This window comes from Neodiprion virginianus, chromosome 4 (assembly GCF_021901495.1).
Source record: "Neodiprion virginianus isolate iyNeoVirg1 chromosome 4, iyNeoVirg1.1, whole genome shotgun sequence".
NCBI lineage: Eukaryota > Metazoa > Arthropoda > Insecta > Hymenoptera > Diprionidae > Neodiprion > Neodiprion virginianus.
In genome coordinates this window covers 19,106,740-19,121,780 of record NC_060880.1, presented here as the reverse complement: position 1 = coordinate 19,121,780, position 15,041 = coordinate 19,106,740, and the positions used below count along the sequence as shown (strand labels likewise).

At 37.3% G+C, this 15,041-nt stretch overlaps 1 protein-coding gene across 2 annotated transcripts; it reads right to left on the bottom strand.

Moving 5' to 3' along the window:
- Positions 1-6,203: 6,203 nt before the first annotated feature.
- On the bottom strand, positions 6,204-14,992 carry LOC124302286 (phosphatidylinositide phosphatase SAC2). 2 transcript variants are annotated; one of them, XM_046758270.1, is made up of 13 exons: positions 14,718-14,992; positions 13,843-14,219; positions 13,480-13,746; positions 13,221-13,375; positions 12,963-13,135; positions 12,643-12,835; positions 12,239-12,566; positions 12,083-12,153; positions 11,696-11,920; positions 11,027-11,248; positions 10,619-10,932; positions 10,295-10,504; positions 6,204-9,957 (listed from the first exon to the last, which is right to left on the bottom strand). In XM_046758270.1, the coding sequence occupies exons 1-13, from the start codon at positions 14,812-14,814 to the stop codon at positions 8,924-8,926; spliced, it is 3,666 nt and encodes a 1,221-aa protein (XP_046614226.1). In that variant the 5' UTR covers positions 14,815-14,992; the 3' UTR covers positions 6,204-8,923. The 2 variants fall into 2 exon arrangements, with proteins under 2 accessions (XP_046614226.1, XP_046614227.1); XM_046758271.1 differs by lacking the exon at positions 11,696-11,920.
- Positions 14,993-15,041: the final 49 nt, after the last annotated feature.

Here is a 15,041-nt window from a genome sequence, read left to right as displayed (position 1 = left end):
AAATACTATTGTAGCAGTTAGTTAGTTACAAATAGTATTGTACAGTTTTGTAGCATTTATAAATTAATAACATCATTATTTCAAACGGTTCCATGTTTGAGGCCTGATAAGTCCGAAACGACTTACCTTACGCAAATTTTTATTCAGATCTTTTTTGTAGAGCGTAAAATTTCCTACCAGAATATGTTTTGTTTATATCTTCACACTGATTCGTTTTCGAGCAATAAAATTCTAAATTTAAAAAAAAATTTTCCCATGTTATTTAAATGGGAAATAGAAAATTGAGAATCGCCACCTCTAAATATCAATATTAAGAACTCATATTTTACCGAGGTCATTTCTGAGGGACACTCGGAAGATTTTTCAATGTTCTACGAAAAAAAAAAAATAGTCGGTTTTTTTTAAACACTCTAGTATATGTATACACACAATTCCATAAACCATGCGCTTAGAGAATCCTGAAAGAAATTAGAACCACGATGACAAGTTAACGGCGATACAGAAATTAACAGCTTCGCAGCTTTTTTAAAAAGAGAGCGCCGGGTGTTAAGCTCGACGATGTTATTTTTCTCCCGTTCACTTTTGTTTTTGTATATTACGACGGGGGAAATAATACAAAGCTAGAAAAAGAACCTCACTTGGATTTTTCATCATTCAACGAGGGAGTCAGAAATTGATTGAAACAAAAAGCCGTTGCGTTGCGCAGTTTTTTTTATAAATTAATAAAGAAAATACCTGATGGATGATGAAAAATTCATAGTGACGATTTCGATAAAAGTACAGAAATACTAAACAAAACTATTTTCCAAATATTTGATGCAACACTTTATTTTCTCATAACGGCGTTGTTGGATCTTCAATTAAGATCAACAAATGGCAATATCGAATCGACTGCTAAAAAATAAGAAAAACCCTTGCAGTGTGATTTTGTAAAAAATAGTCTCCCGAATAAAATCAAACATCGTAGAGTTGAAATATAACGAATCGGCCAAATTTTTAACAATTTTGAAGCGATTCGGAGTGAAGCATCGACACCAAAGCTTTTTCTTTTTAATGCCAATCTTTTCTGTTAATGACGAGTAAACAAAACGTATAGATCTTTGGCCAGCCAACCCCGTTAACGTGCTAATTCTAAACGGTGGGAAGTTATCGAACCGAGTAAACGGTTCCGCCTACGAGTTCAGGGGACAAAGAAAATTAATCCTCCACACTCTGTAAACGCGAATCTATGTGTGTGATCTCTCATGACTGTGCGTTATGTACCCTGTCAGCTATTATAAGGGCAGGAGCCCTGTTTCAATGAAGATATACAGGACGCATTATATGCGAACTCTGACAGAAAACCAATAATTATTATCATCTCTCGGAGGAGGAACGGCATTCCCGGCATTCGCACGAGGAACGATCTCCAGATACAAGCCGCTTCGAGGATTATAACTCTCGACAAGAAGGAATTGCTTCACAGACCGCGCAGAAATTCGGTGCAATTTTTTTTTTTTTTTTTCTTGTTCTCTCGTTTTTTCTGGATTCTTTATCTAGCGATGACACCTGTTTAATTTAGACCAAACGAGAGGATCGACTTATCCGATTGTCTGTCTGTTCAATCATCAAGTAGTGACGAGATAGTAGAAAAGGAAAATAATTTTTGGCGAGATTTGAACTCAGTATTGAGTTCGATGAAGAGTTGCTTTTTTCATATCAATTGAATCGAATCGAATCATTTTATACAACTGGCAAGAGTAAGCGAAAGTGAAAAAATTGACGTAATACAACGATCCCTGGAATAAAAACTTAAAAAATTAACTCGAAAAATCGATCTATTATCTGCAATCACCGACAGCCAATTTCTATTTTAATGATTGAGAAAATGTAGCAGTATTTCGGACGCAATTTTCAAGATGATTTTAATTTCTCATATCACGTAACGTTTTCCGATCAACACAAGGTCTCGAAAAAATTGAAATTTTTGTTTTTTGGAAAGGCTTGATCGTTTTTATCATCGACGATGACAATGAGGACTCGCCGTGTGAAATGAAAAATTTCTAATACATATCACAAGGAATTTAGCGAACGCTGGAAGAAATGGAAATTGATATTTTCTATCAATGAAATCATGGATATGCCAAAGGGGAAAAGAAATATTAATTCTATGCCACGCGTTAACGTTTTGGAGCGAATCACTAAATGTAGTTATATTTATTCTAAGAGTACGACTATCTGTCTAATGGACTAGTCGTTTTTCAGATCAATAGACTAATCGAACTAATCAATGAACTGACAGTAAAAAAAAAAAATTGAAAATACGAATCGATTAATCGATCCGTTCAATTAATTATTTTTCCAATGAATCGGCCCTTTTGATTCATTATTTTTTCAATTAGTCTCCTCTCGACGAACCGATTATTCTGCCCTTTGGACGAATAGTTTTTGTCAACTAATCGATCGACTCTAAAAACAATTGATCGACCAATCGCTCTGCGCTGATCGAGAGCCATGTTTGATTGATCAGAGCGATCTCACCGTCTAGCGTCTCTGCGGAATAGCGGCCGAAGAAGAAGGAAAGGGTGAAAAGCGAGAAAAAGAAAAGCTCGAGGAATGCGTTGGAACGACCGACCAGCGTTAAATCGTGCGGCTTCGGGGAAAAATGAAAATACGTTACATCGGCGCCGATACACCGAATGGCCAATGTGTACTTAGGTGCGTTTAAAACCGAAACGCGGTGTTTTGACGTCTCTATAATTACGGGGGGGTCTCGGCTCTGGTCCAGGAGGAAGGTGTTTGATGTTGTTAATCCGGTGAGCGGTCGCCCCCCGTTCCTTGTTGACAAATGCGATCCGAGCTGTGCGAGCGTGCCAACAGCCGGGATCGGGAGATTAATTTTATGCTTTTGGCTCCTTTTGCCCCCCATTTCGCCCCCACGTCCACGTTTTCCCTCGGCAACGTCCAATCGAAAATCCCCGGAACTCTGTTAAACGCTAAAAGATCATGTTGCATAGAAAAAAAGTTCTATTTGAATGGGAGAAAAAGAGAAAAAAAAAATCTGTAGCGGATTTCCTTTTTCGATATAAAAATTTATTGGGTTGGAACATGTTTCATTTTTCTCGATAAAATCGCGGAATCGAGATGAGAGTGCAGTTTTCAGGACAGAAAATACAATTGACACTTTTTCCGCCTGATATATTTGCAATATTGTAGCTGAGATTTTGCCAAAATTTTCACTGGGGTAAGATTCATTCGTATAGGAAATAATTAATTGTGTTACGAAGCTTAAATATTATCTCGTTAATTGAATTATACGCAGAACTTGGCGCGTATGATAAAAAATTGATTACTTGTCGTTCTGAAATATTTTCAAGATCCTCACAGCGGGGTTTAGAACGTGTTTTATTACAAGCTAGCACAGTAAAAACAAATTTTTTTTCTCATATGCCGATAAAAAGAAAGTAAAAAACAAATTGCAATCATCGAAGTTCGAATCTTTGCGACGCAGAATAAATAATAATAAATCGAATTTTTTTCGACGAGAAATCAAGAAGATTCGATTAGCTTAATTGAGCAAAACAGTTTGTACCGGATTTGAAATACATCTTGAATCCTAAAAATTATCGAAAGAGAACGGTTGCTCATTTTTTTTCGAAGGCAAATATCGTGATAAAAAAAAGCAAAAATCCGATACTTCGACCTGATCCTTAATGAAGATTCATGCCAACAAAAAAGCGTCCCAAAACCGAATATATCGTTATTCAGTAAGCCGAGCCAACGCTGCCCATTCAGCATCTTATCGGAAAAATCGATGAACGTGGAGAGGAGATTGGCGTATTTGGGTTGCACAGAAAGCATTACTAAAACGGTAAACCTGACTTAAATACCGAAAGATGTGAGTCGAAGGGTCGCGTGGCGGGTAAGATAGCCCTGCCAAAGTCGTTGCAATAACAATTTTCGCCCACAGTAGTTAGTCAGGATGAATTTGACGCTATCTGAGAGAAGCAGTCGAGGACTGTTATTCCTTCTCCGATGCATAAAAGAAACTCGGTTTCTCGATTACCTGATTTTCGTGAACAACGAGAATAATAATAATAATAATATCTCATATCGTACGGATATACGAGATATTGTTTTTCATTCTCACGTGCAACAAGTTGCGTGAAACTCGCATCCTGATTTGAATATTGGAAGAGGTTACTGGCTCCAAGAGACGAATAAGAAATAATAACTCTTTGATGTGTTAATATTAACATATCGAGCTGTTACGAAATAAACGCTACTCCAAACTGTACGAGTATGTTTTTCTTTTTTTTTTTTCTTTGTTATTTACTTTTTTGCTTTACTCTATTTTTTGGGTCGTTATATAGAGCTATAGAGTCTGCGGAGATCGCGGCGTTGATAGATAGCCTGAACCAGCCTTGATCTCTGGGTATATAAATAAACATCGAAGTATAAGTATAATTCTTGTAACGCAACTTCCTCACCCTCCTTTTTCTCTTCCACTTATTACTTCGACTCCTGATTCGACTGTATCAATGCCGACACTGTTTATCGAATTTCCAATCCCATCTCAATGGTAACGCAATATTATACGGGGAGAAAAAAAAACATTTAACACAGATCCGATCGCACCGTGTCATTACGTAATTACCTCACGCAGCTCGTTCGCGTCTAGAACTCGTTTTACGTACAATGGAATCTTCAGCTCGGAATGGGTTTGAGACATTATGATGGTTTCAATTACCGACCCACTCGATCGCCAAGATTTTAATCTCTGGATAAGAATTGTCAGATTTTCCAATCATACAAATCAGCTGCTACAAGTTTGAGGAAAGAGTACACAGGTATAAATGCTAAGATCGTGTCGGATACATTTCATTTTTCGGACAATAGTCGTTGGAAATCTAGAGTCATCTTCACTTAAATTTTTCTGAATACACTACAAGCAAATCTGCTAATAACTTCTTTACGATTTAGAACGGAGTATATGATTTTTATCAGTTGAATTGTTCTGTCAATAAACAAGATACTTGGCAGCGTGAGGAAAACCGAATTCCGCCGGAGTATAGTTAATGTTTCACTAGTGTATCTATGGTTGTTTACACACAGGCGATTTCACCTCTGTATAGCGATGAAAATCTCGAGTAAACTCCGTTTGGATACAAGCTGATTGGACACCAGCGTTACTGGATACTACAAGTAATCGAAGGCCGTGTTGCACGCACCCCGATTGAACATCGAGAATTATTGGACGTCAGCGGTGTTGCAGACACGGCCCAATCGGGCTCCAAAGATTGTCTGAATATATAATTAAATGTTCGAATAGCACCAAAAAGAAAAATCTTTCGTTTTCCGTTAACTGTCTGAAAACGGAACTTTAGCATTACTTTTCCACGCCTAATAATGTTGGTTTTCAAATAAATTAGGTTCGATTAAATTTCGACCAAAACCAAAAAGAAGAATCTTTCATTGTCAAAAACATTGTGAATTACCGGAAGGGTTTTGCCCACTTATAAGATCGCAGAGGTCAATTGCACGGATTAACGATTCATCGAAATCAATCTGAAAAAGTTCTGCAAAAATGACGTTCTCAAACTGACAATTTCATGTCAAAAGTCTGATAAAGCCAACAATACGCTGGTGACAGCATATTGCCCCGATGAATGGTCATCTTCAAACGGCATTTCATAATACAATGGTTCATTTTGCAGAGCGTGTTTACTTTCAGTGTCGATTTTTTGAATAAAATGGTCTAAAAACCTAATTTTATCAAGAGCAAGATTCATTATTCTGTAATCCCGTTGGAAAATGACCATTTCTCGGGCTGATACTCCGTATCCAACGTATTGTGGGCTTCGTTAAACTTCTGATACCAAATTAACGATATCCTACAGTGATTTTTGCACACATTTTTTAGATTGGATTTTCTTAGATTGAATTGAAAATACAGTGCAAAGAAGCCAATTCGATTAGAGGCAAAAACTGTTAGTTTGACAGACGTTTTACGAGCTACTATCCCATATATTTTTTTTTTTTTTTACATTCTTATAGAAGGGATATTTCATAAAATTCCCTCTCATAAGCCACTTATCGCAACAGCATGTCAGTCGTAAAATCTACCGTAATATCGGCGGCACGGTAAAAATTCAAAACGTTTTTGACTACACAAAATTCAGCGACGTAAGATACGAAAAAAGGCAAGGTAAAACAGTCCAACATCCATAGATACTGTGTGTTTCTGTATTTTGTAGCCGTATATTTGCACAAAGTTTACGTGAATAAAATCGATTTCGAGACGTACATTACCAAAAATTTTCCCCTTCGTGGGTTTAAGAAATTGAGAAAAACAGAGAATCAATCTTCAATTATCGTTAAGAATGGAAGAGAAAATTTTTTGGTAGGCTGTCAGGAACCGGTTTTAATTTCATTTTTCGTTTTCCACTATATGCATAATAGAATTTGTAATCTTGTAATACACCGACATTGATACAGATTTTTAATACTGATCTGCTACATATTAGTGCACGATTTTACATTATTTTACAATCTAAATTAAGTTAAATTAAACTCAATAATAATACTTGGTTATGATGCAGGCAGCCAGCTTACATGGAATAAATCTATACCTAATAATGCCAAACCCAGAGCTTCGATTATCGATTATTACATTTACGGTGATTGGGACAAAACTATAATATCAATTCTTTCTTGTCTTTCCGTTTTGTTTTCTTAATAAGCAAAATTATTTGTACGTCAGTGATATAAAACTTGCCCGGTGACTTAAAGTTCTCGAAAAATAATCGTGTTAAAATAATATATATCAAAGCAAACTATTATAAATATCTATAATTCAATATGATAAATATGGATCTGGCAAATTGCACGACGTGTGATTACGAATTAGATGATATGAAAAACGGATAGAGAAATGAAAAGGAATTGCTGTGAATCATCTATCAAAGCTCTGTTAAAAATTTAATGAAGCGATTTAGTATTTGGTTCAAGATTTTTTCTTATAAGATTCTATTAAAACTTAACGACACGGGGTTTTAAAGATTTCACTGCAGAGTGTGACTCATGTGATTGTTCTCTTTTGCTAAATCACTATATGTATACTTTGCTACATAATTCAATTACTCAATCGTATGTTAATTTGCAATTTGACTATACAAATACTTTGTCTGTAACGATATGAGCGCGTAATAATATGTTATGTACATAATTGACTACAAGGTTTCTGTAATTTCCTCCCCCTCTCAATTCTAATTGCAATCTAGTAAAAATATCAATTGCAAGCCTCAATGATGCATCAAGTTAAAAAGATAACCTGACATTGACGTTATGTCAAAGAATGTATTTGTTCCTAGTCGACAAACAATATTTTATAATTATATTTACTAATAAATATGTAAAGCGTTTGCCAAAACTAATTCATAATTCAATCGTCAATTACAATATAAGTAGATTCAAATACGTGTATATGTTAAAAAGAAAAAAAATTATCCATAATAATATCTCCGTGTCTTTGCAATCATTGGATATCTGCTAAATGTAATCTCATTTGGCCACTGTACTAGTTTTTAAGATATTTCCTACCTAGTATTGTAAACTTGATTCAATTTCTCTTGCACTTTCATCGTAAATATCTAATTGTTTGAGATTTCTGCAATGGATATTACTCGATTATAAATCTATATTTGGATTGAATCTGTCCTATGGAAGTTAGAAGTAGGCATATTCCGAGTCAAATTATCGAATATTGTCAGAAGTCTGTTCTTAGAATTGCAGAGACTGAGCTGACAATTGCATAATGAATTGTTGATTTGACGTGAAAAATGCCCACAGCCAATGTAAATGGAATGTTACACGTATAATTACTACAGTCATGGTAAATATCATCGTATATAATTATAGAAAATCTCTAAGTGCGTTTAAAATAAATATGAAATCATTTTTTTTTTTTTTGTTCCCCCTAAAATATTCACACGTAGGAAAGAATTGACTCTTTGTATTTCGCTTGTAAATATGTGTATCTACAGGCTATTTTCTAAAACTATTGTATACATCAAAAGATTACTTCACCTCCTTACATTTGATAACCAAGCCAATTCAGCAACGCGGTTTAATGTGGAATTAAATAAATAAAATATCGCATATGATAAGGGATAAATAAATAGTTTGAGAGTAAAATTTCAGCCTAACAAGTAACCGACGCGTCTTACTGTCGTCTTGAAATAGTAAATTTTTTTGGTTCTTTTTTTTTTTCATTAAAACTTCGTTGTCATGCTTTTTTTATTGCTAAATAGACAGTAAATGCCTTATTATGACATACGCAAGTTCATTTCATGCGAGCACTTGTGTAAGCTGTTTTTCTTTTTTTAAAGAACTACAAATACGACTTTGGATACGGACATCAATTCGCACGAAAATTGAACATTTTTATGTTAATCAGTTTACACCTAATCCATATGCATTAGTAAACCACTAAAACGTTATGGACGATTAATTGGAAAGCGCAAATGATCTTACTGTCAATAAGGCCGTTACGTTACGTATCAATAAATAGTAATAACCGAACTACCCTAACTAGTGGTCAATAATCATCTCTAACACTTAACTTCATTTCTTTACATCGTTCTGTCCATTTTTTTTTTTTTTTTTTTATACGATACTACAAATTACGTTACAGCGTAAAATTTATTACCGACGATTGCACCAATTTTTCGATGATAAGTTTTCTCTCAAAACGAGAATCAAACTTTAAAGTTCATCAGCAGCGTTAAATATGAATTTTTCTACCTCCCTGGGTTTTCCGTCACTCGTGAAATGTAAGGCAGTTCTAGATAAAACTCGGATCTATGCGATATTTGCAATATACCCACGATGTATTTCTGAACTCTCCGCATTGCCGAATCAGCTCCATATCTCAATTCAGAATTTACAAAGCTATCAACCTCGACTTACATTTCCCCCATCTCTCCCGTAGCCTCTGTTGCTGCTCAAGGTGATGGTCGGACAAATTTCTGGGCATACCAGCCTGACCCTGTTTCAATTTTCTGGGGTCCAGATTGGCTCCCAAGTTTTGCACGCCTTTAGCGAACTTCGAGAACGGTGATAGAATATCTTTAGCCGAAACTGCGACAGGACTGGTAACGTTTGCGATATTTACGATATTGCTTCGAATTGATTTGAGAGCCGATTCGCTCTGAGACGAAGTGATATTAAGGGTCAAATCCTGCTCGGAGTTCGCTCTCTTCTTATCCTGCATTCTACTGTGAGTTTCATCATTGAACAGAGTGTTAGCTGGGGAATTTTGGCGCATCGCGTTGTTGTCGACTTCACCCGACGAATGACTGATGTTTTTAGAAAGATTCAAAGTGTTGGGAGGTGTGACTTTCTCCTTGTCTTCAATGCAACCTTCGCCGACAGCCTGAATCGTAATCTCGGGTGTGTTGGCGGCAGTTTTCTGTGGCGAAGGACTCAGCGTACTCGCTCCGGACTTTGACGTCGATATAAGGTTCAGTCTATCTACGATTGGCTCCACGTCAGGATTTTCCTCCAGATACGAAGCGCTGTGAACATTTCTACCCAACGATTCGTTGGCCTGGTTTTTTCCGTGTCCGCTTTTTTCTTCGTTCTTCACTCCCATTACAATTCCCACCGTCGGCATGTAGGCTTCCGGAAGTCTCTGATCCCGCACAAAACTCTGGTCCCGATTCTTCGACTGAATCTGATCGGGAGAAACTTCAGCGTTCGCGTCATCCTCACTGCTGCTGTTACTATTGATCGATTTCCTGTTCGAATTTCCCTCTATGTCACGATTTCCCACAGTGAAAATGGGCTTAGATGAGGATCCGTCCAGTTTTCGTTCCAAACTTTTCGCTATATCTATCGGCCTCTTCGCATTGAAACTGTGACTCAGTTTATTCAGTTTACTGAATTGCTCAGTCATGTTGCTCAGAGCTTTTGTCCCTGAATTTTTCAACGAACAGGCACATGATGAAATGAAGTGTACATCAGCTTATAATACTATGTTAGAATATATATTTGATACGGAGATTGCGAAAAGAAAATTGTGATCAATTTTTTAATACTTTGTCAGCGATTCAAAAGATAGTCACAAAGAGAGGATCTCAGTGTCTCCTTAAGTGTTTCTATTAGATCTTCATCATTTTCAGGCATCGCCAATCGATTGAGTACTCCAGTTATCGAGGAGAATCTCCTTACTAAGTCTCGATATTTTTACCATGAAATAAAGGGTATTGGCAGGAAATTGCAAGCATGTAATTTTACAAACACCGCTTCTTACCTGCACTTTTTAGAGCTAACAATTGCGTCTCGGACACGTTCCTCGTTAATTCCGGAAGCGATGAGATGTCCAAGAGTCCAGTAGAGCCCTTTGAGTGTACTAATTTGCTTCGTCGTCTGTCCAGCATGACGTTCATAGCAACAGGAATATTGGGTAACTCGGCGATCTCCATTGCAACAGATATCGCCTCGCAGATAGCCCTTAGAGATTCTGTAAAATTAGTGAATGATGGTTCAATCTTGTTCGAAGATAACAAAAATATAAAATAACAAGATAAATTGGTCAGAAAAAAAAACCAAACAGTAAAAGGTACGTAAATCTCACCTACAGTTTCCTCTTCGGTTTTTATCACTACAGCCATGTTGTTGAAGAACCTCAGATTTGTTGATCGAAACATGTGAAAAAAGCCCACTTCGCCATTCACCTTGTAACTAATTCGTACACAGTGGTGTTGTTTATTCTTAAACAGCGAAACAGTGTTCTCAGGCTGGCCAAACTCGACTAGTGTAATGTCAGCCAATGATACCCGCTGGTAGTTCGTCACCTTATCAATCTGATCGTCATAGTCAGCAACGTAGTAGCTATCCCGCGTAAGGATAAGTATTGTATCCATGTCAGTTTCCGTAGGGTCGCCAGTTCTACAAGTACATCAATTTTCGCAAATATTTATCATAGAAAAAAAATCACACAGCTAGAAGTCGAAGTTTGAATATAAGTCGATGTGAAACTTACACCGGGTCTGCGTCTATGAGTCCCCAACTTCCAAGAATAAATTCTGGATCTGGAATAAGAAGTTTTTTGCAGTCCTCAATAAGCAACTTAACATGATCGGCGGTTGCTGCATTATCTTCTTCGTCATTTCGTTCCTGGAATATTTCTTCGGAAACTGCATTTCCTAACATCATGTCAATTGTCGCCTGCCTGTAGACATCTTTGAATCGATTCAAATAGTATCTGAAACAGCATTTTTACAGTTGAAATTATTCAACAGGAAAGGAACGTGAATCCTCGCACATTGAAACAAATCATCAACTGATATTTTTACGACAGTAACACAACAAATGGAACGTAAATGTTGGTTGAAGGAAAAATTTAATTCAAGTGTGAAATCTGATGGTAATTTATATGATGTTCTTGCGTATGTTTTTGTAATAGTAAATTGACTCTTCGTGTTTAATTTGTGATATTAAGCTTAGTTGGAAACATGCATTGGACAAAAGACTTTACTTAAGATCGTCATAATCGATCAGTAAATAGCGAGGTACTGAATAGGTAAAAACGTTTCAAAGGGAGAAAGACTGAGTGTGAAAGAGTGAGAGAGACAGAGAGCGAGTGAGAGAGAAAGAGGAATACGATAAATGCTTTTTCGTGAGAATTATTCAAAATGTGTAATGAACGCACCTGCCTAAGTGGTACATGGCGTTAGCGTATAAAAATTCTGGCCAATTGGCGATGATTAACTCTATGGGTGGCGGTTGTATGGGTATTAATTCGCGACTGCAATTGTCAATGATGTCTAAGTAGTCAGACCAATCTCTCTTGAGTTCGTCAATGAGGATTGGATAGCCTAGGAGGATGTCAATAGCTGCCTGACGCAGGTCATCCTTAAAGTGTTGTTGAAAATATCTACGGGAAAATTTCGGTAACAGGTGATTTCGTCGACAGGTAAGGAAACAAAGGAGACAAAACAGAGATTGAGCGTGCAATAATCGTGTTAATCAAAATGAGAACTGATCTCAGCTATCAACTTGGGTGAATCGAATAGTTTGCTTCACCATACCGAATTACCTGTTCGCAGAGTTCATTCCATCCTTCATCAGTCCAGTGAACTTTCTTTCCCCAGTCCTCGTGTAATCACCCTACAGAATAAAAAGTTAGGTTTCAATTCACGGTTTTGGCATTTTGGTAGAAAAGTTTTGAACGATTTCAAGACATGGAACAAACCTTGAGAGCGTTGGTGCCGGCGTACTGTTTACTTATAATGTCACCGTTGTTCGCCCAGAGTAGCTGAAAGGTCTGGCGAATATTGGCGGGTAGTGTTCCTTCCGGTGGTATTAATCCCAGCTTTGTAAATTGCATTTCCATGACCGCCTTTCCCAAGGCGGTTTGAACAACGTTTGTCCTGTCCAGGCAGTCTATGCAGTTAACGCGAAACGTGCCTGTCTGGGTGCAAATTGTGCCCTGCTTGTCTCGCCAGCAGTATCCCATTTCCGATATGATATTAGCCAATGAACCGATGAGTATTGATACGTTTTCGAAATGCATCCCTCGACTGCAATCAAATATTAATAATTGATGTCCTTCTTGTGTTTTCCAAAGTTCAAATTTAGCTCAGAAATTTGCCTCACCAGTATTCGTGAAAGTCAAATGTAGCGTAGGTCAAATCAGGATGATCAAACATCAAAAGATGATTGCTGTAAGCCTCCCATATAATTTTTTCTTTCCCAGTTTGTTCGACCAGATTTATTACACAAATTGGCCCATAGAGAGAAAGCTCGTCTTTGAAATGTTTCTCAAACGCAACTTGTGTCTCAGCCTCTCCTTTGAAACAGAAAATCAATGGTCAGCTGAAATTTTAACAGTTTTAAAGCGGTATTTGCTATACCGTTTGGATTTTTCTTCTGGAAACGCTTCAAATAGAACTCTGAAAACTGTCCTTCAAACGTACCTTTATCTATTCTGGGTGGCGGCCTGTACTTGTATCCTGGTTGCGACCAGAATACAGGAACACTTCCACGCACCTGTACAAAGGATACTTGATGATCGTGATACCAAACCATTTGTTCCGTTTCAACGTAATTAGCACACTTTCCCTCATCGTCTACGCCGCGACGTTTATATCTTTAGAAAATTAAAAAAACTTATGTGGTTACAATTTTCTTAGTAGCAATTTTTTCCGCACGAAGATAAGTTTCAATGCACCCACCTGGTTCCAGCTCTGAATCTGCTTCTTCTGGATATAATTGCAAGATTGAAAATCTCGAACTGTTGCTGACAGTCATAACCGATCTCGACCTTGCACTGCTCGATTTGCACATAGCCTTGGATAATGGGCAATATCCAACAGTCTGCCTTTTCACTCTGAAAATTTATCAACGTAAGAATCTTCAGGAATCTGAATCTGTGATTTATAGGTGAAAAAAATCTAGTTTAACGTTATCGTTATTCTTAAAATTTTGGCTTACGTTTAAGTTGATGATGTCCTGAAGCATGTGCTTGTTCCAAAAAAATCTGTCATCAACTCTTTGCCAGAGCGGTTTGCTCCTGTCACAGCTACCCTTGCCTAACTCCCTTTGTGCAGACTGTCTCTGAAGAGTATTGGTGATGTCGCCAGTTCGACAAAAGAAGAAAGAATCTGTTTCCATAAATATTTTGCTGAGCTCATCGAGTATACGTTTTTCAAATTTTTCCCTCTCTTTGCTGCTACTTCTCTTAATCACGGTACTTTTCACCTGAATTCATATACATACAGTAAATAAACAATACATTGCTAAATTTTGAGGAATCGAAGAGGTGCAATCAAGTGTGTGTCACTAAAAAACTTTCACCTGTGACGTAGCCAAGGCGGCAGCTTGCTGTGTTGTGTTTTTTATCGTGTTTGTTGCGCTCTTGATGGAGCCCCAGGTCTTTGCGAAGCTGGCTTTTTGCGGTATGTCGAACAGTCCTCCCTGGCCTTTCTTTCGCGGTAAATTTTGATGCTTCTTGCAAGGCAGTAGGCCGATATCTGTACTGTCAATTCCTAGTGGCAAAAACGCAACTGACTTGATCTTGAAAACGACGTGCCCACCGTGAAGCTCGCCAACAGGTTCAACCTCCTTTATCAACATTATACGAGAGTCCAAAACAGAAGCCTGTTCGATTTTTCCCATTACTCCGTAGAATGTACCAAGACATTCCGGATCAACGGCTGTCGCCCATTCCCAGTCTGAATAAAGCGAATCACATTTGTTAAGGATTCATCACATGTTCCAGAACCTTCAGGATATTTTGAAGTAACAAAACGTATGCAAATTCGTGTCAAAAATGAATATATAAGAATAGATGAGAATGCTCATATTTTTGGTCTTGTCATGTTACTTTCAGTCTTAGTATTCATAATTTAATTTCCGCCCATCCGAATTATCTTGCGGTCGATCAATTGATTCGTTAATAACAGTCACCAAATATGAAGGACTTTCGTTAAGTAGAATAATAGATAATTATTGTAAAAAAAAAAAAAAAAAATGACGATGGTCGATTATCAGTATGCCACTGTTTTGATTTGAAAAAAAATGACATACGACGCCCACTAACAAAAGCATATACCGGAATAACTTGATAACGAAATTATGAGATGGACTTGAAACTAGCCCACCGCATAATTGTCATCAGCAATACATGAAAATAGAACAAAGAAAAATGCGAAGCGTATCATTTCACTTACCTGATCTAGCAGTAAATTCACCAGTCAACTTGTCACACCACAGGCTGTGCTGCTCTTTGACGAATATGAAATGCGTATCAGTACGGAACAGCTCCATTTCAACAATGACTTATCTTCAACAATTTATTACCGTAAGTTACACATCGATCTACATCAGTATTTTCAAACGTTCAATTCGCGTCTGGCAGCGCACACATTATTATTCTCACACACAACACACAAACGTCACCAACCTACCTCCCGAGCTGTCAGCCACGAAGTAATAGTATTACTTCGTGCTGTCAGCTAACTTCGGTGCTATAGATATCGGTAATCACAAAAACA